Raw genomic sequence first — 25,056 nt, forward strand, 5'->3', positions numbered from 1 at the left:
CTGATAGTATTTTTGTGGTATTCTGTTGAACTTGTGCTCTAGGCAGCAGCTCCTCTTAGTGCATGTAGTAAATCAGGTCCACTGAGTTGCTGAATCCTAACCAAGATTTCATTTTCAGGTGAAGAGCAGTGTACTGTCATTATACTGTTAAAATAGTTTTTTAAAGGGAGAAATCTATGTTTACATCCATATGCAGCAGTGACAAAGGGATCAGAATTATTGGCATCTGTTCTCCTCTATTCAGTGATCACACTCCCTGCTTCCTCTGCTATTGTAAACTGCAGATTTTAAAAAAAACCTACTTAACTTTTTAATGCCTACTTAAATATACCATCTAACTAGGTGGTCTGAGAGCATGGCTAAACTCACACAACGTACATATAGCCAGGCACAATTCTTTGTAGTTAAATTGTCTCATTGATTCTGTTTAAAGCCAAAATGGAAGAAAATTACCCTATTAGGGTAGATCCAAGGTCAGCATTTCAGCCTTTAAGTTGCTGTTTCTGCTGAAATCCTGATTGGTAAAAAAAAAAAGGGGTAAATGATAGATCTGTGGGTGAGACATTCCCATCAACCATAAATTCTTATCTCACTTCACGAGTGCATAAAGGTAACTCCAGAGACATCCAGAGAGACTCCAAGGGATCGTCCAGAGACAATCAGTTCTGCCAGCTTGGTAGGGAGGCAAGACAGAGTATCTTTTTTGAGCTCCATAACTGTTCCTTTCTTTTTTCTTTTTTTTTTTTTTCCTTTTTTTAATTTCTTTTTCCATACTGCTTCCACTGTAAGCAATACCATCCATTGCCCCAGAAAAATGAATATTTATCTTCTGTCAATTGTTTTTCATAGACTTAATGTTCAAGAGGAAACAGTATTGTAAGGAGAACTTTCTTTTTGAGGAAGATTCAATGTCCACAAATTCCCATGCCAGCTAACAACAGCTAGATGCCTAAACCAAAAATGACTTAACAAATTATTTATTAAAATAAGCCAAGTTGTTTACACTACCCAAGGGGGATATGGAAGGGCTGTATTGGTCAGACTTCTCAGGCTATTATGCAAGTTAACAAATCTCTGGTCTCTCTAGAATTAACTCATTAATATTAGTCTCAATGGTACAGTGAGGGGTGTGTAATAAAGCACCATTTTCAAGCACATTTCTGCCTCCTGTGGGAGATGTTAACGGCCATTGACATGACACAACAATAAATATTAGGGTTCCGCTCAATTTTTGTTCATTTAGACTTCAGCCTTCTCAAGGCAGTGCATATATATGAGTTTAAGAAACTATTCTGTTCCTGTTTAAGTAGTTCTAGTTCATGAAGATCCTAAGAGGTCTGTTCAGGTGGAAGGATTCTGCTCTAAATTGTTGCTGGAAGATATCTTGCTTTATAACAAACCTTTCCTACATCACATGTGGAATAATTCCTGGGTATCCATGGCTAACAGAAGTCCCTAAAGCTGCTATTAAAATTATATTAAAAATTAGTTATATCTTGCACACTTCTGTACTGGTTTTGGCTGGCATAGAGTTAAATTTCTTTATAGTAGCTTGTTTGGGGCTATGTTTTGGGTTTGTGAATTAAAGCAGTGTTGATAATAAAGGGATGTTTCTGTTATTGCTGAGCAGTGCTTACACAGCGTCAAGGCCTTTTCTGCTACTTTCACCAGCGAGCAGGCTGGGGGTGCACAAGGAGTTGGGAAGGGACACAGCTGACCCCACCTGACCAAAGGGATATCCCAGACCATATCACATCACGCTCAGCAATAAGAACTGGGTGGAATTTTGCTGGGACTTCCGTTGCTTGGGGACTGGCTAGGCATCGGTGAGTTGGTGGTGAGCAATTGTTTTTGTTCCATCACTTGTTTTGTTTTGGGTTTGCCCCCTGCCCCTTTGTTCCCACCCCCCAATCCTTTTTTAAATTATTAAACTTTATCTCAACCCATGAGTTTTCTCACTTTTACCCTTCCAGTTCACTCCCCCATCCCACTGGATACAGGGGTGAGCAAGTGGCTGTGTGGAGCTGATCTGCAGGCCAAGGTTAAACCACGACACCTTCCCCAGATCTTCAGCTTAGAGCTAGTAAATCAAAGGATCATGATGTGAAATACTCTTTTTTAGTCACTGTTGATTTACCGTTGCTTACTTTGCCATTTTATGCCTTCTGCCTTTGAGAAGCAATACCTTTCTCTGTAATGTCACTGTAGGACCACATCTCTAATTAGAAATACTACTAGGACTATTGTTAGTCCTGGAGGTATGTCATTCTAACGGGAGATGAATAACTGGCTGTTTAGACTGCAAATGTAAAACACATCCTAAGATTGAGGATCAATGGCAGCTGGGCTACCACAATAATTACAGAAGATTAGGAGAATTTCAAGGCATTTGAGAACTCTAACTTGAAAACAGAGAGAAGGAAGTTGTTTACCGTTACATACGCATGTCCTGGGAAGTCATCTCTAGCCCCTAAACCAAGGGGGTTTGTGTAGCGCTCACACCTCAAAGCTAGCCCTTGCAGCGGGAGTTTACCTGGCAACATTATTATAGCATATGATAACCCCACAACCATTTGCAGCATGCCGTTACTTGTTCGTCTGACAACAACACTGGTGCTTTATATACCCACAATAACGCCAAGAGTCAAAACTTGTGCTGCTGCAAGCTCTCACCTCCCTTAGACTTAAGATCCTGAGTGTTTTGTCTTCTGCCATCCCCAAGAAGGAGCTTTTCAGCCCATTGTGCCACCTGTAGCCTCGGAGGGAAGATGTGCCGTGAGCCGTACGAGACCCCAGACATAACGGGCGAGCGCACCTCACTTTGAGACTGTGTATTTGTTACGACAAAGTAGTAGCGTAATGGAAATACGGTGTCCAGGTAAAGTTACATCAACCGAAAAATGTCTTTCCGGCCAGGAACAGAGTAAGAAAGGGCTTCTCTGGTGCCATGTGCAATATTAAGAGAAAGGCCTTACTAGGCAAATACTAATGAAAAAGGCTTACTCAGCACCAACACAGCCTCTGTCACAAGCCTCCAACAATGACCATCTTAGTTCAGGGGTGGGTGGCCTGAGCCCTTCTGAAAGCTGAAGCAGTGGAAATGAAGGTGATCCAACTAGCAGGGAGGAAGAAGAGCAACAGCCACCACAAAGGCTCCCTGAGCAGGAGGCTTAACAGCCCCTTTGTGAGTTTTTTCAGGTTTCCCTCCCGATCTGTTGCCTTCTGCTTCCAGAACACCCTCTTTTGCTCTGTCTAGATGTCTAGTTCTCCTTCTGATGGTGGACCAGGGCCTTGACATGATTTGCTGTTGGAATGACTGACTACTATGGACTGTCCCTCCAATGTCCAATTATTTAAGGTATCTGCTTCAGAACTATGACTCCATGAATGGTCTCTGCTTCTCTCTCCCCTCAAGCTGGTGAAAGGAAAACCTGATAGTCCCCAGAACTGGTCTCAGACCCTGTTCCCAAGGACTCTGCTAATAACTCCAGTGGACCATGTGGTAGAAAGTGATGTGGAGGAATGATGTGGCCCTGAAAGGTGGGCCCTCAGCCAGATCTTCCTCTTCACCCCACAAGACAAAGTAATTTAGATGGCTGAAGCAGAAGACAGGCTACCATTTACACACAGGCAATGCATCTGACTTGAGGTGCAGGGGACAGAGAGAACCAGAGATTTGATGATGACCTTGCCATCAAAGATCAGTTGCAGCTTTGCACAGCAGGGACACAACTCTTCTTAGCATAAAGTGGTTATGACCAGTACAACTTCTACTGTAGATTGCTATGTCACTGGTAGCCAGCCTGATTTTCTGGAGTTGGAAAGATTCTGGGAGAAAAATAATGCCTTCTGCACTTTTTCGTTATTATAGATAGCTACAGGCATTCCTTCTGTGAACAATACTCTGTTATTCTGATACAAATATGCTGTTTTCCTGAAGAGCAGAAAGTGAAACTGATTCTTACATGGAGTCAGCACTGCTGGCACCTTCTGGCTTTGCAGTGGAGGTGGGAATCTCACTTCCAGCACTTCGGTTCTCCCCATGATCAGTCTTGTGTGCTATGTTATATGCTAGATGATTTGAGTCAGGGAATATGATTCTTCTTAAAGTCCTTAAACTTCTTAATTTATTTTTTTTTTTTACTCTGTATTGCAATTCCTAATTTTAGTGACGAGTTCTTTGGAGGACTAAAAATCAGACTGAAAGACAAATTACATGAGACAGAAGAAAAGATAGCGCCAGAAGTAACTTTATTCTGTCTAAAATTAGTTTTTCATCTCCGTCTCAATTTCCTTTATGTGTGCTACTAGAGTCCTTAGTTTGTATTACCATTGTACTACGATTGTACAGTCATCAGACAGGTTGTAGTACAGATTCTTTGAGAAGAAAAATTGGTAGAAACAGTATTTCTAATGTAAGATGCAAGCATTTCTTAAATCAGTTCCCTAAAGCACAGCTTTTGTTGCTGATATTCTTTTGATAAACTTGCCATTCCAATCCCTGGTGCTCTGCTGCTAATAATGGTTGGAAAGAAAGTACAACCTAAAATAGTATTATTTTTAAAGCTTTCTCTACTTCATTTTCTCGTACTCACAGTAGAGTTGGTCCACTGTGCACTCCCAGAAATGCATCATCATTGATAATTTCCAGGTATTTGTTCTTGTGCAGATAGCTGCAGAAACAAACAAAACAGAGTGATTTGGAAATAGTTGTCCATACGTTAAAGAAGCTCTTCAGTTTACTTGTCTAAACAGATTCAGAAAAGCATTATGTATAAGGGCCATCCTATCTCAACAACATAATGAAATAACTGATGATGCTTCAGTTTCTGTGTACTCAAGGAACAAAATACAGGTTTGACATTTTGAAAATAAATGAAATTCCTCAGCAAATAATAAATAAATACATTAGCAAAATAAATTATCTTTGCTCCAAATTCTTTTTCTCTCTGTCATATGTGTAAAGACACATGCATACACACTGTATCTTCAGGTAAATATGTGTGAGGATGAGGTGAAATAGATGAAATTACGTGATACTTACAAGAACACATCATGAATAACCGTGAAAATAATTCCCTCCTTGTTTTGTGTTCAATAATAGAAGTTTTAAATGCTTTAAAATCTCCATAGCCTAGTGGAGACTCCCATATGCAGGTCAACAGTTAAGAATGAAGGTTTTTTTATATGAAAAGCAAGAGAGGAAGTGAGAAGGAGGATAGATCTGAAGGAAAAAATAACATAAAACTTATGAAAAAAAATTCTAAAGTCTTGGGAAAACCATGAGTAGCCAACGCTTTTCTGAAATACGGAATGCTGCAGATTTCTCCTATCATTACATGACTGATGTAATCAAGGACCAACGTTAATTCCCATCACTCTAGAAACTGACCTATAACAGTGTGGATTCAGGGCGTAGGGAATTTACAGAGTTGAGTTAAAGGTTAAGTGATTAAAGATAGGCAATGCACGGCTACTGAACACGCAAACAATTAACATCACCCAAGAGGAACAATCAATGTTAAATTCAGTTCGATGTTTTTAGATTTGAAATTGGCTGATCTAGAATGAATCTTGATTTATTTTTAGCTGAATTCCTGTTTAGTGTGGTCTTGAAACTGTCATCTGAGAAACTTATAAATGCATGGATTACTATTGTAATGCAGTCAAGTTCCAAATTGCTTTAGGGAGGCTATGCATTTCTGTCCAAGACTTTTGTTCTCAATGGCCTAGTAGAGTTTATGGGTTTTACGGAAAGACTTGGGAGAAATAATTGGCTTCAGTAGTTCCACAATTGCAGGTGTACAAAGAGAAAGCATAAATTAAAAAAAATGCAGAAGCAGCAGCAGAACAGGCATCCTGCTTTTCTGCCGGAGTCACAGTGGACATAGGGCACTGAACACATTTTATGACATTCTGTGATGAGCAGATGTACACAGAACATGATGAAATGGAAGAAAATGTGTTCTTTTTATTAGTTAGGTATACTTGACATAGAGTTAGATTAAAAATGTGGTTTTGGAACAATTGTCCAACTAAAAAGTACTTCACAAAATGCAACAAGCATGTTCATTTCCTGGACAAGGTGCTTCCTCCTGGTTAGCCAGGAGGGAGGAGGACTGCAGTTCTAAGCAGCTAGATCTCCTAAACACAGGCAGGAATATGCTGAATTAGCTGAGCAATGAAAAGAGAGTGAAGATTAGGTTGCGATATATTCATATATATTTGTGTGTAGATATATATATACACACACACACATGTGGATGCTACTGATAAATCTTTCCCTAAGCCACCAATTAAACCCTACGTGGTGTTTTTACTTAGTTCAAGCAACTTCTGTCACAATATTTACAAGAAAAGCAGATTGCAGGCATCAAACCTAGTCATGCTTTTTAACTTAATTTGGATGGAAATTGAGATCTTGTGATGGGATTAAGAACCATTTACCAAATATAGTAGTCCCTGGAGGAGGATGGAGGAGCATCTAGCTCTCTTGGCTGAGGGGCACTACATAAGCAAGGAGACAAAACAGTCCAAGCATTTTATTTCTGTACTATGATGAGAAAGGACCTCTGAGTGAAGTTTGAACCAAGGCGGCAAAGGGGATGGTACAGCTGCAGGACTGCGCTTTGCGGCAGAAATGCAATGCAGCCCATTAAGAAGGGGACCACAGAAAATTGCCAAGGAAAGTTGTCAAGGGGAATGCATGTTCCCCTTGATGAAGTGATGGCAAAATGATCAATGCTATAAAAGGCCTGAAGGACCATGATGCCTAGGCAGAAGAGACTCGTAGCACTCATTTATAAATTTTACCCCTTTTCTGTATAGTGGAAAAGGTAACATCTACTGGTCCCAGTAGCAAACAACAGATCAAAGCACGAGGCTGCAGTTTAGGAGCAACAACAGGGTCCACAGACTGCAACATTATAGGTACTTGGGGTCCAGCAGAAGCAGGAAGAGGAACTCCTAGTGGCGTCAGTATGACGTCAGTGGGTGACCCAGGCTCAACAACTACAAGAGTCAGGATTACTTGACATTTCACCAACAAGGGCACAGGGCTGGTGGAGGCCTTGTAATGCAAGCATGAAGAAAAAGACGACGACTGCAGATGATGACCGCAAAGCATTGCTCAAGAGAAGACGAGGTGGTCCTCAGTCCAACTAAAGGACAGGACCTTTGCAAGGATTGCAGACAGACTGCCTTACGGCGGTCACGGGTAGATAAAAGCAGAGAAAATCCCCGGTGATGAGATCAGAAGCAAAAGAGAGAAATAGGAGAAAACCAACAATATAGCCCAAGTGAAGCCATATGACATTGCTCAGAATTTAAAAATATTTTAAAAAGAGGAATTTCAAAAAATTTCAGAGTGCAGTTGGCACAGAAATGATAAGATGCCCAGACCAGAATTATTAAAGAAATTAAAAGAAATTAAAGGAGAAAGAATTTGATACTACTGATGCAGTCAGTAATAACTCAAGCAGAGAGGGATGTTTGGTACTATTAACTATTATAAGCATTTTAAAGCTAGCTTGTGATGTAGCTAGGAAGGCAAAAAATACCATAGAAAGCTTGTCAGAACAGATTTCAGAGGGTGTCCATGAAGTTGCTCTGGGCTGTGCCCATTGTGCCAGTTAGTGGCAAAGATACAAAGGTCAAACCTTTCCCAATCATAAGTTCTGTAACAAAACCACCATTTAAGATGGTGGCTGTGGAGATAATTGAACTGACTCAGAAAAGTGCAGAAGGCCACTATTTTGTCTTTGTGCCGGAAGAGTCTTTCAAATTCAGATAGTTGAACTGGGGTTTAGCTGTAAAAACAGTGATGTCAGAGCAATTGTCTCTTGGTGTGGAAAAAAATCAAGCAAAGATTCTGATTATGTCCTGGTTGAAGTAATTGGCAATTTTTCCGTAACATTTACTGGATATAAGCTTATATTGATCACCATAGTGAGAAATGAGAAGTAAATGCACTTTGGCTGGGTTAGGCAACACAAAGTCTTAGGGAGCCAAGCCAGAGTAACATTTCTGGCATGTTATTCATTGGACGTTACCCATGCCTAAAGCCTTGTTTCTTACAGAGGAAAGTAGCTTACTTCATCTTCTCAGCTATTGTTGTTTGAAATAAGCTTCCATTCTTTAGGAATATATGTCATTCTAGTATCACCTGACATTTGTGTTTTCTGAGAACTGACTTTCATATTCCGTAAATGACAACCTAGTCGCTTTTGTTGTGAGATTTTCCTTCAGTTTGCAAATTTCCTCATTATTTTGCCTGCAAATCTAATGCAAAAATTAAAACCAGAGCAAGAGCTAAGAATTAATCCAAGATTTCAACATCTAGGTTGTAGTTTTGAAGGACACAAAAACCTGCCCGACCTAATAAAACCTGTCTGCTTTAGTAACTAGACATTATTATACAACCAAATAATTGCTTGTCCAATTTTGAGATATTTCCCCCTGACGTTTGAACACCATAGTGAGTGATAAACCTGAAATATAATAGTTTACGTACGCGATAAAAATCTTCAAACAAATGGAAACAGCGAGCTAGAAGCTTTCGGGAAGTTCATAACCATGTGTTCCCAAGGAGGGGCGGCAGTGTTAGCTGCCAGTTTTCACACAGATGACTCAGACCCATCAGAATGTACCATTTCCTGATGCTAATTGATTTCAGTTGTTCAAGCCCTTCTATTTTGATAGGTATCTCTCTTAACCAGAAAGAGCAAGACTTCGGTAAATACTAATTTGTCAAAGAAAATTTATGTATAGCCAGTATAGCTCCTTCTGAGGGTGCCTTTAATCCTGTTGTTACTGATAGCTAAATGGTATAGAATGTCATTGAAATACACTACAGAAGAGAAAGCTACAACGGTGGTAGCCACGTGTCCAAACAAATGTTGGAAGCTTTAGAAATCACACAGGAATATCTGTCCTCAGTGGGGACACAAGAATAAGAGGCATTTTGGAAAGTTGGTGGAAGGCAATCAGATGGACATGAATAGCACAGTGCACAGTATGCAGGGAATCTGGAGTAGTAAACGCTGGATCTGGGGTAGGATATGCTGATGGTTTCATAGTGGTATAAGTAAAAGAAGGCTTGCTTCCCCCCCACACCTTTTTTTTTTTTTTTTTTTAAATCAAATCAGTCAGCTAACTATGCCAGTGACGAATACAGAGTCTCTATGGACTCAAGATCCAGGGGTAAGTGGGAAAAATACTGCATTAATTCTCAGCCCCACCGCAAAACAACATGACTGCAGTAAGCTGAGCAGAACCTTCTGAGGAGATGAAGCAGTAATAGGGCGTTTCAGCTGCTACGTGAGGCAGGACAATGTCATGTCGGGGCATGACAGAGAGACCGAGTATTGAGACGTTATCAGTGCATGCTTCATAAATCAACAGGTTAGGGAGGCTGCCTGAGGAAAAGCAGCTTTTGGTTTCAGCTTGTGGCGCACACGCTCTGTTTAACATATTACAGTCCAAAGTCTGTTTTATACGAGCAACCACCAAGATGTTCAGCAACTCTGTAGGACCAAAAAAGCCGAAGACTACACCGCAACTATAGTCTCCAGAAAGAAGAAATACACATATATGAGAAAACTTCCTTAAAAATAAAGAAAAGTATGAAATTTAAATTATCGAGGGCATTCTGGGAGCACTTTAGGGACACCATTTTGGAGACACAGAACAAACGTAAAAAGCGTAAAATGGCAAAAGAAAAATATTCAAAATACTGAAAATCTTCAACTGAGATGAAAAACTGAAAAATGTTGAATGGTCTGAAAATATTTTTAGAAAATATTTTTATTTTTACTAGTTTCAAAAAGGTAAATGATATGAATGAAAAATGCTGACCAGCTGCTTCAACTAACTAACATAGTTCCATATACCTTTCTTTTTTCAGTGTAAAAGATTTCTCTCTCTCTTCTTCCATAGTGCAAGGAATGGACCATGCCATCCCCCATATTGCAGCTGGACACACTTTTCTTGTTTTTTGGGTTTGGTTTTTGGGGTTTTTTTGAGATTAATTATTTCACTAATAAGCTTCTACTGCAATCCCACAACCAACTTTATCAGCACAGGGAGTGATGGAATAAGAATGAACAGCCAGACTAGGGAAAAAAGGAGACTTTGCAAAATTTTTTTCCAAAGGATCAGTTAATTAAAAACCAAGTAAAGTTACGTAAGTTCCTAGTTGGAATACCTCACTGGCTTATGGAATTATGTATTATTTGATAGTATCTGCTTGCTTGCTTTTCAGCTTCTGATTTTAAAATAAAGCAGCAAAGCTTAACAAACAGGGAGAAAAATAATATGTTGGCCACACATTTAAGTATCACCACTATAGTATTAAATGGGCTCTGGAGATGTAACACGTTAATGTATCTATGCATCCTGTTGGATTATGAAATGAAGGTTAAAGAAAGGGAGAACAGGCAAAAGAGATGCATTGGTAAATGAGCAGTATTAAGGATTCATTGTATGTTTTTTCTACAGCATTGTTTATCTTGACTCTGAGCTAAGCCAAGCATTACAAGTGATACCTGAGAGTGTATACCAAAGTAAATATATTCTTTTGGAGTTTATTTTTGTAATTAGATTTTGAGATTGCACACTTTCCATTTCAGTAATTTAGACAGCTCAGTAAAAGCTCATCATGAATATATTTTGCCATTCACTGTAAATATGTTTTAAAAAAAAAAATCTTCTTTCCTCACCAATTTCCTTACAGAAATAAACATCGGTGCAGGAGCAGCACTTTGCAGAACCCTGCAAGAGTAATGCAGTTCATGGACCTTAATGATGTGTTAGAACGAGGGATTCGAGTTTCAGATGAACGCTGTTCAGTAGAAGTGTTATTTAGCCCTTCATTCCTGGTTCTTCACTTCCCTGCCTTTATAAAACATATACTGTGGTTTGCTATAAAACACAGATCTTGTTGGATGAGAAGATTTATTAGGTAGTGCCATGATTCAGTGTGATAATGGAGACCATTTATGCACAGTTCCACACATATATCTGCACTGATTGTTTTGACCTCCTTGAATTACATTGACTACATAGGTCTACCAGAGCAAGAGTGATTGAAAGGCACACTGCATGGTAGAAGGTAATCTCTGAGCTTCCCAAAATGTCTTCTAATTTATGGACGGAACATGGAGTCTTTGATTGATTTGTCAAACATGAATTATTGTTTTCGATTATTTTACTTTTTTACTTATTTTCCTCCTTGAGGTCATCATTCAAAACCCATTAAAATTGCTTTCCCTCACTCTTTTTCTCTTAGTTTCTTTTTGCTCCTAGTTTTATCAAGTCCAAAGGATCAGACCCAGAGGAAAACGAGTACTTTCTTCACTGTACAGTGGTAGATAAACAGGAGTTCAAATTAGACATGTCAGAATACAGAAAATGAAATATTTGCCTTTTGCATTAATGCTGCTGATAGAAACAACAAATCTCCAAGCTTGCACTTAGCAAAATTATTCCTTACCTTGGCACATGGTAACCAAACTACTTCAGAAAATTAGTTTAGAAATTTCAGTGTAGTTTATCAGACAGATAAAGGCTTTATAACTGGTGTTCAGCTCCCTAGTTTGCCTTGTAAACCTGAAGTAATGCTTTGCTCCAAATAAATGTAATTTGATTTAATTAGGAGAAAACTGTTTATTGTAACAAACCATTTTTACTGCTGATTGATAAAGACCTGAAAGCCTGGTTTTAGGTTTTTTGTTTGTGTTTTTTTTTTTTAATTCGCTTAACTAGTGCATCATAGCCAGTCTCTGGAAAGATTCACTTAGAATCATAGAATATCTCGGGTTGGAAGGGACCCATAAACATAATCGAGTCCAATTCCCTGCTCCTCACAGGACTACCTAGAACTAAGCCATATGACTAAGAGCATCATCCTGACACTCCTTGAACTCTGACAGGCTTGGTGCCATGACCACTTCACTGAGGAGCCTGTTCCAGTGACCAACTGCCCACTCAGTGAAGAACCTTTTCTTAACTTCCCCTGATCCAGCTTCATTCCATTTCCTGGTGTCCTATCACTGGTCACCAGAGAGAGGAGATCAGCACCTCCGTCTCTGCTGCCTGCCTTGGGGAAGTTGTAGACTGCGATGAGGTCACCCCTCAGCCTGCTCTTCTCCAAGCTGAACAAACCAGTGACCTCAGCTGCTCCTTGTAAGTCTTGTCCTCGAGGCCTTTCACCATCTTCATCGTCTTCCTCTGGACACACTTTAATCATTTGATGTCCTCCTTATATTGAGGTGCCCAAAACCGCACCCAGTACTCAAGGTGGGGCTGCACCAGTGCAGTGTAGAGTGGGACAATCACCTCCCTCAACCAGCTAGCTGTGCTGTGCTTGATGCACCCCAGGACATGGTTGGCCCTTTTGGCTGCCAGGGCACACTGTTGACTCGTGTTCAACTTGCCATCAACCCAAACCCCCTGATCTCTTTGTGCAGGGTTGCTCTCCAGCCTCTCGTCCCCCAGTTTGTAGGTATAACCAGGATTACCCCATCCCAGGTGGAGAATCCAGAACTTGCCCTGGTTAAATTTCATACAGCTGGTGAGGGCCCAGCTCTCTAGTCTGTCCAGATCTCTCTGTAAGGCCCTCTACCCTCAGAGAATACAGAAACACCCTCAAAGAATACTAATTGCAAACTTTTTTCTGAAAGTAAGCAAGCAGTATCTGCAGAACCTAGTATTGTTTTCTGCTTCTCTACTTCCACCCAGTCCAATAAAGTTTAGGACTCCAGACTCCTCTAAAACCACGTTTTCACTTGATTCTTTTAATAGTAAGGAAAATTCCAAAGAGGCCAGGAGCAATAGCACTTGCACACTATCAGAGAAGCAAAAAGAAAACTTCCTACAAAATCATCTCCAACCTCTCTTTCATCACAATGTAAGAAATGGAAGAGTCATCATGGTTCATATATTGGCTAAGGCTTAGAAAGATTTTAAGTATTGCATATACAGCTTAGAGGGATTCAGTCAAGACACTGGATTCATTTTCATTTTACCATATTTTACATCCTGTGATTTCTGTGGGCACTGGTACAAACACTATGTCATCATGCAAAACATCCTTTCTCATATGAAAGTTCAAAGTAACTGAACTAATGTGAATAAAATAAACTAAAGATCTGGGATAGCTTTTAACTCAAACTTTTCAAAATTTAAGAAGTCTAGCTAGCTGTTAAGGAAAAAAAGGCAGTTTGGAAAGATTAAGACCATGTGAAAGATGCTCTTATAGAATTCTTATCGAATTCAAGCCTGATTTAAAAGAAAGTACTGAAAATAATCATATCTATTTCTCATGCCTTTCTGGTTAAGAGCTCACGATGAAGAAATCTCTTTACTCATGAGATTGCCAGCCAGACTTTCAGTCAAGCCTCTGTAGGACCAGAGTAAGCTCTGCCAAAGTGAACGGAGCCTGTGGAATTGAGATTTGTTTGAGGCAGATGATTTTGGGTATGGTGTAAAAAGGATATTAATGCACTATTAGTTTTCCAGAAGCTAGAAAAAGAAGGTGGAGGGAAAACTGAAATGGTTGCTTCATGCTTTTGAGATGCCCATCTCTGATTCCTAGTGCAAGTGACTGATTCCTCTGAATTGTTTCCAACACCTTACACCACTCGCCTCTCGGCAGATAAGAGATTTCTATGAAAGGGCTGCTACCGTTATCAGTGCTACACTTACATTGAAAATAAACTGGTTTGTAAGGAAAACAGAATAATTATCTTCCAAATTGTCTTAGTAATTTATTGATCAAAAGAAATTTTATTGTAGCTTCAAACCAGAAAAAAATTCACACTGGAATTACCTGCCATGACATTGTTTCTGAGCTGTAAATATACATACCAAATGAAAGCACACTGCGAAAGACATTATGTGCTGATATTTTTATTGCTGAAAAATATTTTTATGGATGAAATTAATGTCCTCTCTTTTCTCCTTAAAAATAGTTAGAATAAGGTATGTATTTGAGAGCCTCCAACAAGCATAGAGTATTTATTAATTTTTTTTTTCTGAAAGAAGGGAATGATCTGCTACTTACATAGCATCCAGATTTGTCCCATTAAAAGCATGTCCTTGGATACTGGTAAAACCATTATTGTAGAGTTTGCTGCAAGCAAAAAAAAAAAAAAAAATTAGTGTATTTTGGGTTGCTTCAATACCTGAATACCTAACATCTTATGTATCATTTTTCTTGGCAACAGCACATTCATGGATGGCTTAATTTTAAACTCTTGAAGAAGCAGCAATTGTAGTGCAAGGTCAAACAAATGCCCAGCAGTATTCTTGAGTGTAGCTGAATCAAGAATACCATGTGGCAGGTGTGCCATCTATGCCATCTTTTACTTCTTTTTACAGCAAAGATAGAACTAGACGAAAACACTTTGCTATAACTTTCCCACCCTCAAACTGAAAACAAGGAAACAAAATTCTGCTAGGACTACTTAAGGAAGGCTAAAGGAACTAATAGCTAGTAAAATCATACCTGTTTTGCTATCAGGCCTGCCTGAATTTTTAGAATTCATTCTTTTGAATTCCAGTGCTCTTCCCTCTAGTTCAGGTCATAACACATTACAGTCATTTTTACTCCCCTCAGCCCTTTCTTGTGGCTCACATTGAGTATGACTTGAATAACTGAACTTTATTTAACAAATTTCTTTCAAATATGACTCTTCTGACATTTGCCACCCATTAGTTTTCATGGTGCGTGCCACTTACGTTGCAAAAATGTTAGATACCGTTCTAACCATGCTGTAGCTTTAGAGAAGGAGAACTCTGCAAAGTTTTCCCTTTGAGTTTCTCCAGTATAACCATTCACTGGCATTAGGGTCATATAAAAGCAAATCCACTTTGATCAAGCCAGTTTAAAGAAAAGCAGCAGGCCTGATTCAAATCACTGTCAAAGGAAAGGATTTATGCAGACTAGATTATGGATACTACCCCTATGGTGATTTTATTTTTTTTAAACATTTTACCATATTTTTGAGAGAGGTAATTGCCTTGTAACTTAAACTGGAAGAACTTACAGAGTTAGAGATTCATTACAGAGCCCTTGGAAAGCATTTGCAGGCACTGAAGTAATGAAAGGATTATCTGCAATTTCACTGAAAAAGGAGACAAAACATCACAATCAAACATCTGCCCAACAGAGCTTCTCTAGAACAGTTTTATTATTAATTGTTCTCTGCCTTGAGAATAAATGTGTAGAATAACTTGTTTATTTATATCTAAGGCCAGAAGATACATGTGGGATGATTAAGAATCACGTTTGGTTTTTGTTAATGGCTTTTATAAAAAATTTTCAAGGTAGAAGTAAAATAATGCTTTGCTATCTGCCACTTAGAAAGTCACCAAATCGGTTGGAAGCAGGGACACAGATGGTTGTCTGTTCTGTTCAGAAACTGCTTCTGTTTCATCTAGCCTATTTAATATAGGAATATTTAATTCTTGGTTCTCTGTACTTAAAAAGTGTAGTGTTTAACTTACAAGCTAGTAGAGCTTAATCTAAGCTAAAGCCCTTTTGGTCTTTGAGGAAATCCCTAATAGCTCTCAAGATGTAAGTGCACCCCACTCAGAGCTCTGGCTGACCCAGGTTTCAATCTCAGAGGCCTACAGCCAAGGGACACATAGCATCTCCAGGTTATGGAGTGTGAGTTAGCACAAGGTTTATCTCTAGTCTCAGAAGATCCTTGGGAGGGAAGATCTCGTTGCTCACTACAGGTCTAGACTCTTCAGCAAAACAACCAGCATTTCTGCATTGCCCTGAGGTTCATCTTGCCAATGGCAGACCATGAACGCAGTGGGGACTGACCGTTCTTGGCCAAGAACACCCCTTAGCAGCGCTGAAACAATGCCTGGGGTAAACCATCAATCATGCCCTTGCAAGTCACCTTTTGGCATAATACTTCTAAGTGTTTCATAATACTTACCTAGCCCACCCAGCAGTCAAGCCTCTTCCAGCTAAACAGCTACAATACAAGATTGCTAACTCCTCTCTAGGAGTCAGTAGTAACCAAGATAGTTTTACCTCATGTCAGTCTGCAAGTCTTCACCTGAGCTGCTCTTCCCCCTTAGCTTGATTACAACCCAGAATTTGAACTTAAATTGCAGGTTAGGGCACAAAGATGGATGTCATCGTTGCTTTCTGAATACCAAGAAACACCTGCTTTTTTTACAGCAGAACCCTTTGTTTCTGAAAGGATACTTTGCTTCTGAAAGGATTCTGCTCCCATTCATGTTTCCATGCTCTTTCTCCAAGAAATTGCTCTGCAATTTGCTTCAAACCATATTAAATAAAAACAGGGGACGGGGTTGTCTTTAAATCAGTTAATGTAAATGGGTCTTAACTTGTGAGAAAGGAAGAAGGTCTTAGTGTTATGTAGGAGCCCCTCATATGAACAAACCCAATGAAATTAGCAGAGCTTGCTAGTAGGAAAATTCTTTCCAGCTGAGGGCTTTAGTTAATGAGAGATGGCTCCACCTAAAAAGTTGAGCTTAAAAATAGGCAACTGTAAGTCCTGGTGCTTTGCTCCTTCAGTGGGGCTATAGACCTGTACTTGAAATGTGATGCTACAGGTAAGGTTGGGTGAGGGTATTTAGGCAAAGTGTGTGCCCACAGAAGCTTGTGCTGTCAATCTAAAGAAGCATGCATCTCATTTAACTACTGTGAAAAATGGGTGAGAAGGGAGATGAGTAGTCGTCTTCCTTAAAGACAGGATGTGCTAGTCTGAGCTGACCTCACTACTCAGGCTGTCATGAAACCAAGGTGCTCCCGGTCTAGCAACTTAAAAGCTCTACTTTATTCCTTAGCTTTGGCAATTTTCTTTTTAATCTTCTTTTCTGTTTTTTTTCATTAAAACATTAAATGTATGAAGCAGCGTATTTTGGATAAACTAAGTCTTCACCAAAATCTTCCTGAAAATATGATCTCAGCCAACACTGAGCTTTTTTAAAGGTGTAATGATAAACAATTGCTCTCAAGATTGTCCAGTTCTGCTCTTGAGTTTTCTGTGCTCGGGGTGGTATAAGAAGAAAGAAGGCAGATAACCAATGGGGGTTATGATTCAGCAATACAGGAGCTCAGTGAAGAGTAGTGTCAGAAAATGTGCAATATTTGCATGCCAGCACAAATTTTTTTAGAAGGATGTTGACAGGATGACTTCATGTTAGCAGGCTGTATGTCAGATCAGGTCTGGTGTGTCACACTACTCTGACTTCAGACTAATTCAGGTATTGCACAGCTGTTACAAAACCAAAATAAAAGCAAAAGGCCTGTAGAAATTATATATCATGTGCTTTGGCTAATTCAAGAGAAAGGTGGTTTTGTGTCCATGGCTCTCATCCAGGGCAAATGTATAGTGCGAGGTGACCCAGCATTTTCTGGATTTGGTACTAATGATCATTGAAATATAACTTGAGGAAAAATGCTTTCTCAGACTTATTTCGTATTTTTCTCCAAAACAGAAACCTTCACTATAGGTTTTCTTGTGATCTGAGGATGGCAGTCCTGTGAGGACAGATACTTACAGTAAAAAGTTCACATCAGATGAGTAGATTTTGGTGAGGTCTGGAAATGCTTTGAGTCCAGTATTAAAAATGCCACTGAAAGAGAGAAGAAACAGAGATAATTACATGTACTGGATCACTGAACAACAACAAACAATGTATTTAAAGCATTCAACAGCACAGGACGATTATTTCAGCCTCTCTATTGTAAATCAATTAATTTATAATCAACTGTCCAAAATGTGAGGATGCAAGAACAATTTAAAAAATCAAAATAACAGATTTATGATACATTATAGAATCTAAAAAATGGGAACACAGATTAATAAGACAGCTAAGCAGATCTGCAGAGGGAAGTAGCATGTGAGGTGGATAGGGAGAAAAAAATTATAACTTTGGATTCACTTGAGAGATTAAGGCTGCTTCAGACAATAGTCTGGAACCCCAAATCCTCTTTCATTGAGGCTAAGAGCTGTTCAAATAGCACTAAAAAGGGAAACTCTTCAAATGTGAATGCAGTTAATGCCCCTTATTTCTAAACTCCTGTAGAGTGGCAATAACTTAAGAAAACATAGTTCTCAATTTTTAAAACTATTCTCCTGAAATGAAATTATTTTGACTACTTTCTTTTTATTGCTTACAGATCTATAGGACAAAATCTGGAAAAATCTCTCCTCTTCACTGCTGCTCCCACCACACACACACACACACAGCCCTTTCTAGAGTCTTCCAAACATTACGCAAAATCACAGAAGTTATTCTCTTTCTCATATCTCTTTCTTATGCTATAATTCTAGAATTTCACGGTTTGGTTACTCTGCGCTTCTCTTTAGAAACTTCATGGGAATACAGAGAATTCTTCAGGATTTCTTTCTGCCATAGAGGTCATATGAATTCACGTGTCTATAGATGGGCTTGTCACATTTAGCTAACAGGTATGCTTTAAAGCCCTGTGTAAACATCTAGTAAATATAAAAGATGTGTATATTTATTTCTCTTCTGTCCCTTCTTCCCACTTCTCCCTACAAAAACATAGTAAGACAGCACTTATAATAAGAAGAAAGCTAGCTGTGGAATTTTGCCAAGGAAACGTTAGTGTATTCCAGACATTTAATGGATAAGAAGAATGGCAACATTACTGATGAGTTTGTGAACATGTTTTCCTTTCTTGCAAAAGTAGTCAAATTTCCGACCCATACCCTAGCTGGCTTTCTGTCATTAAAAGAAATCAACAAGGAAAAGCATTGCAATTGGTTCCGAAATGAAATGCAAAGAAACAAAACGGCTATAATTTAAAGAGTCACCTGGGAGGCTTAAATGCCAACTTGTTACAGATGCTAAATACTTACAGGTATTTCAAGAGTGGGAGGTTCATAAAGGCATCTGGATCTATGTAATCCAAGTTTCTAAGATTTCGAATTTCACTGTAAAAAAGGGAGGAACATTACCACATTGATCACTAATATTTAATTATTGATCGTAATGGAAATCAGCAATGTTAACGTGAAATTTCAGGGACCTAATTCCCGCAATGAGCTTTTGTACTGGCCTCCACTAGGTCAAGACCACTCTGCATTCTGAGCAATCTTACAGTGATGAATTATCACCTGGATAGACGTGGTCCTGGAGACTGGCTAGTTTAAGCAAGGGGGGAGGAAGCACCTGAGGTTTGATTATGGTTCCTTTGTCTACGTGGTCCTAAAATCAAAGCAATAGCCTGTGGTAATGGCTATTGCTTTGAACATGTGTTTCGTGTCTGCAAAATTGAGTAAAAAGAAGAAAAGTTAAGCAAAACTTTCAGTGTTTTTGTATAATAATCCTATCAATTTACAACCAGCTATTGAGCTTATAATTTTATGTCCTCTTTTTCTGGTTACTTCCCTCATGTCTCTAACAGTATTTTGTATTATTTTGCCTGTCTCTTTTACGGAACTCCTCAGTAGATCCAAAAGACGGCTCAGGTCACTTCAATTAACTCCATTCTGAGACGTGCAATGGACACACCGTTCACTATATAGCCATGTCCAGCGGTATAGAGGATGGTGTGTCTCTTTGCTTTATACTAATGCAAAATGTAACATAGACTTCATTCCTTACATCTTCTGTCCACAGTTATGTCTTTAAATACTTCTACCCAGGTGACAGCTTGATCTGCAGATGACTTTTTAGACTGCACATGTTGAAGCACCAGCCTGGCACTGATCATGGCTATGGCCGTGCTGGGTGCTTTCTGTAGGTGTGTTGGTGGGGCTGCTGCCCCTCCAGCCATCAGGATCATTTCCTGGCATCAGGACTCTACTTCATTTTTCTGAAATATTTCTCTCTGCCCTTAATGCAATTTTCCCCAATCTTTCTCATTCCTCTCTTTTTCAGCAGGTTTCTTTCCTTTCTGTCCATAGTGACAGTCAGCAGTCTGGCTGCACCAATCAGACTGTGCCAAAATTCCCCGTCTAGACTCAGTAAACCTACCGAATTTTCATCTCTCATGAAAAATCCCACCCATACCTGCCCCCATCCCATACACACTTTTCCTTTCCAGGCCTCTTTACTGTCTCCGGAAGGGGATAACCCTTTTTGTCTGTTTGCTTCTATTTCTTTACCTTAAACCAGCTCTGGACACTGGTCTTATCACTCTGCTGGAACAACTCTCAGCCTTTCTTAACGTAGAAACCATCTAGAAATAATGGTGCCAGTCTTCCTCCTGAGATTAGCTGTGGAGCAGTGGGCTGAGGGAAGCACTTCTTGCTACTTATATAGAGAAATTTGATGAAGACGACAGGTATAGATGGCATGGTGGTGCAGGTTGTGTTGGTGATGTTCTGGTCTTAATAAAGTCCAAGAAGTGATGCTACTGGGCAGAGACTCAATGGGCAGAAATGAGTAGTCTTTAATTTACCATGCCCTAACAGTGCCAAGTAACCTACACAATAGAGGTATCAGGAAGTTGGGTTTTAAGGATATCTCTGCCACTGGAATCATTTTACAGAATAAAATCAACCCAGACAAGTTTTCTGAGAAATAAAGGTGGGAAGAGAAACATAAAACAGTAGATAAATCAGTATGTAGATAGAGCCTCTCTGTATACTGTTGTACTGATAAAACAGTTCTGCTCTATCTTTCAAGTCTTCAGTTTTCACTCTGTTTACTCCAACATGTCAGCGAGGTAAGGATTTACCTTTTACTTGTGTGTTAAACTGATGTAATGAATAGCTATACTACTGCTATTACAGTGCTGTATTCAAATAGTCCTCATGTCTGTTAGCTACTTTGAACACTACTGTTTCTGTATTTAGAAGAAATGTCAGTGTCAGTCTCCTGCTTCTCTCAAATAATTTTATTAGTTACGTAGCTATCACGCTCCCAACAGTGGAATTTGCTCCATAAACTATAACTGACTTTTTTTCCCATCACTGACTACATTTAAAATGCTGGAATCACGAGCTTCCTGGCCAGATATTCCTTTGTTGTGGACCAAACATATTCCAGGGAATGACAGTCTTCAGATCAATCTTCAGCCTGGAAATGGATAACGCATCGGAGTACCACAGCGTCATCAGGTTTTGGCTTGTTGCTATTCATAGTATTCTGCGTAAATGATTTGGATGAGGGTACTGGAAGTAAGAATTCAAAATCTGCAGATGGTACTAAAATTGGAAGCACAAAATAATGCAGTGAGGTTCAATAGGATTTTGATTTACTAAGTAACTAACTGGCCCATGAGAGGGCATGTGCTGTTTAACAAAGGCAAATGAAAAACTAATTAATCTGGGAATAAAAGATTTAAAACTGCCAGATGAGACATTTGGCACAGTAATCGGAGAAAAGCTTAAATAATGTGAATGAGGAAATCAATATGATTCAACTGAACGCTGGGGAAAGGTTTATGTCCCTGCTATTCGATTTCCTTAAATTGGTAATGCTGGGATTAGGAAAGAAGTATGCTTTAATGTATACTGTATTTATATTTGCATTTCATCCTATGCTTTGTATTACAGACGTTTCTTAAAGCACAAAAGGAAGAAAAGGGCCCATCGTGGTAGGCACTACAGAAATCAACAGAAGACAGCCAGTTGCCTAGGAGTCTCTAGTGAAAATAGATGAGAAAGAGGATGAGAGGTAAAGAAAGGTAAAAAGTGAATGCTATGCCTAAGAAAAAAATCAGTAGAAAAATCCAGTTTTCCCTACTTCTAGTCCAGTCAAATGTGCCTCTTGCACTTGACTGGCATGAATTGACTGGCCTCTCATTTCATATGCATGAAAAAGAGAAAGATCTTCAAATTCAGTTCCATTCATGAACTGTGCTGCTGTCCTTGTTTTGCATGTTTTGCACGTTCAAACATCATTAAACTCTGAGTACTAGAAGGAATTGCCCCCTAAAATAACAGATTTAAAGGAGATCTATAGCTCCATCAATATTGGAGCCTATGAAGTTAAGCCCATAAGGAGAAAAGCTATTTAAATAGTTCTGATCTCATCAGTTAACAGGATACTGATACACAAACTGGATTTCACAATCTCCTTTGCATTAATCAGTCGTGAGTAATATAGTGCCTAATGTTATATGGTTGTAATTTTCAACTGGTAATCAAAAGACTGCTGTGGGGTAAGGATTACTTCCAAAGGATCCCAAAACCAAAGAAACGCAAGTTGATTATCGGTAGATTCACTAGGCAGGGTTTGCACTTTTATCAGTAAGTTTTTCTGAATTGGTGAATTGAAAAGATTGAAACCCACTGATTTAGAAAGTTAAGGTTCCTTCGAAAAGCAGCTCTAGGAAAACTATTGGTAGTTTTAGCTGCCTAAAATGCAGATAAATTCAAAGAGTATACTTAAAAATGTCTAGTAGGCTAGTTCCCAGGTATCTAAGTGTCTATGAGAGCTGATTTTAAGTGACTTTTGAAATGGAACTTTGACACAGTCTATAAATACAACTTAATCTTAGCATACAGTGCTTAAATTCTGCATCCAACAGCAATGTAACGATTCTGAGTCCTTCTGGGAATGAAGTGCTTTAAAGATATAAAAAAGCCTAAGACGGTCAATAGGCATCTTTGTTGACCATTGATGCAGAGAGGCAAAAGGTGCCCCGAACAAACATGTCACTTTGCAGTCCTAACTAAAATTACTTAGAGATGCTTATAAGAAAGAAGGATGCTGCTTCCTACCCACAAGACAACAGAATTATTTGTGGAATATTTACAAAATTATTCAAAGTTACTTTACAAACTATTCAGCTTCTGCTTTATTTTTAAAAGTACATATAACAATTAAGAATTGGCTTATTTATGCTTTAAAAATAATCAATGTTTTAAATTTTATTTCTGGCACTCAAACTAGTAATTAAAAATGTACTAGGTTCACAATCAAACCTGACTGTCCTTGAACAGCAACTCACTTTTGCTTTTTAAAGAAAATATTTTAAAAACTTTAAAACTTCAAGAACAGAAGTGCAGAGAAAGACACTTCATGATATAAAGTCCTGTGTCAAGACTTACAAATGACTGTGAACTTATGTTCAGTTACAAAGATATAAATATTTAGTTCCAAATCCAAATGAATCTAAAAATGAAACTGGTAAGAACTATTCTAATATTAGTCTAATGAATTAATTAATGAGACATAAGCTCAGCAGATAACTTCTAGAAAGGTTAATAGTCTACTTAACATCCTATATGAATTTAGTAACAATAAAAAAGCACAAACATTTACACATTTAAGTGGCTTCTAAATTTCATTTACCAGACATGTCTTTCATACCCACCTTGCAATATTGACTCATCCTTGAGTTTGTTCAAGAACAGTATCCAGAAATTGCAGATCTGGCCATAGAGTCTCAATGTAATCATGTTATGCTGAGATACCTACGAAGACTAAGGATATCCATGCCAGCAGTTCTGACCCTCACTACAAGAAGGATGTTGAAGTGCTCTAGCACGTCCAAAGAAGAGCAACGAAGCTGGTGAGGGGTCTGGAGCACAAGTCTTATGAGGAGCAGCTGAGGGAATTGGGATTGTTCAGTCTGGAGAAGAGGAGGCTGAGGGGAGACCTTATCGCTCTCTACAACTACCTGAAAGGGGGTTGTGGCGAGGTGGGTGTTGGTCTCTTCTCCATCGTAACATGTGATAGGATGTGAGGAAATGGCCCCAAGTTGCGCCAGGGGAGGTTTAGATTGGATATTAGGAAAAATTTCTTTACGGAGAGAGTGGTCAAGCACTGGAACAGGCTGCCCAGGGAGGTGGTGGAGTCACCGTCACTGGAAGTGTTCAAAAGATGTGTAGACGTGGCACTTTGGGACATGGTTTAGTGGGCATGGTGGTGTGTTGGGTTGATGGTTGGACTTGATGATCTTGAAGGTCTTTTCCAACCTTAATGGTTCTATGATTCTGTAAATCAGCCTTTTTTTTTTTTTTTTTTTTCTTGTAATGACTTGGGACCCCTCGCAACTTCCTTAGACTTACTTTGCCTATAGCTTCCTTGGCTTTTCTCACTTGTATATATATACTTCCACGTTTTATTCGCCCCCTATAGCCAAAGTATCCATGTTATTTCATGTGCATGTACCTGTCAAGCCTTTGCACATCTAGCACCAGAAAACTGGCTTGGGTTCCCGACAGTCTATTCCTTACCTCCAGACTGCAGCTTTTAACAAGATTATTCTGCACAGCACTTGTCCCAGTGCCCTGAAATTCACTGCAGGTATACAGCAGTCCTCCCAAATCTCTTCAGTCTCCCTCTACAGTTGCTTCTCAGATAGTTCCATCAAATCACCTCTCCTTTCTGCAGCACCATATCTCACCACTTGGGTCCACGAGCTGTCCAAGAAGCGAAGTGCAGCCTTGGCTCTTGGCTCCAGCTCACCACAGAGATGGACAGCGGTCCCCCACCAGCTCTACAAATGATGTCACGTATACAAGGGCAAACCACTTGAACCATAACGTTTGGCACTGTTCCCAAATGCTGAGAGGACTTCTAATGTGGTTGTGTAAGAGGAGAGAGCTTTTGGAGTGAGGAGACAAAGGGAGTAGGGACAGATCAGAGAGACTGAACAGAGACATACAGAAGGGGAAAAGAGAGAGTGGATTTTTCTGGGGTTCCTTCCACAGAAATGTTTTGCTGAGAAACAATGACCTAATTATAAAAGCTTTTTATTTAGTGTAATGCTACCAAGCCACAGCTCTACTAGGAAGACAACTACACAGAGACATTGACTGCTAATCAGACACTTTCACAATTATCTCTAGAAAAAATAAATACCTATGCCATTGTATGGGAGAAACAGTTCTGAATTTGTTAGCTTGTTAAGTTTGTCTCTCAGACATACTTTCAAAAGGTAAAGACACAAAGAAGGAACAAGAAACCATTGTAAGACCAATTTAACACAATTGGGGAAAAAAACCCCCCACAAAGTCTTGGCCCTGATTTTCATCTTCATAGAGTGGGAATTTGGCCATTAACTACAAGCAAAATGAGATCTGGCCTGTTAAAATACAGCAGGTGATCAGTATTCTTAACTTACAGAAGGTGCTCAGC

General features: G+C 39.2%; 1 protein-coding gene across 3 annotated transcripts in view; it reads right to left on the bottom strand.

Annotated features, from left to right (window-relative positions):
* The window catches only part of TSHR (thyroid stimulating hormone receptor), a gene marked incomplete at both ends in the record, with an annotated part of 70,304 nt that overhangs the window by 8,733 nt on the left and 36,515 nt on the right, over window positions 1–25,056 (bottom strand). For all 3 annotated transcript variants that reach the window (XM_082001004.1, XM_082001003.1, XM_082001002.1), the window contains 5 exons: window positions 4,596–4,673; window positions 14,063–14,131; window positions 15,048–15,125; window positions 17,548–17,622; window positions 18,876–18,950. In XM_082001004.1, the coding sequence (XP_081857130.1) occupies window positions 4,596–4,673; window positions 14,063–14,131; window positions 15,048–15,125; window positions 17,548–17,622; window positions 18,876–18,950 (375 nt within the window). The remainder of the gene's footprint in view (window positions 1–4,595; window positions 4,674–14,062; window positions 14,132–15,047; window positions 15,126–17,547; window positions 17,623–18,875; window positions 18,951–25,056) is intronic.

The sequence above is a fragment of the Phaethon aethereus genome (assembly GCF_964289735.1).
Source record: "Phaethon aethereus genome assembly, chromosome: 5".
NCBI classification, from domain to species: domain Eukaryota; kingdom Metazoa; phylum Chordata; class Aves; order Phaethontiformes; family Phaethontidae; genus Phaethon; species Phaethon aethereus.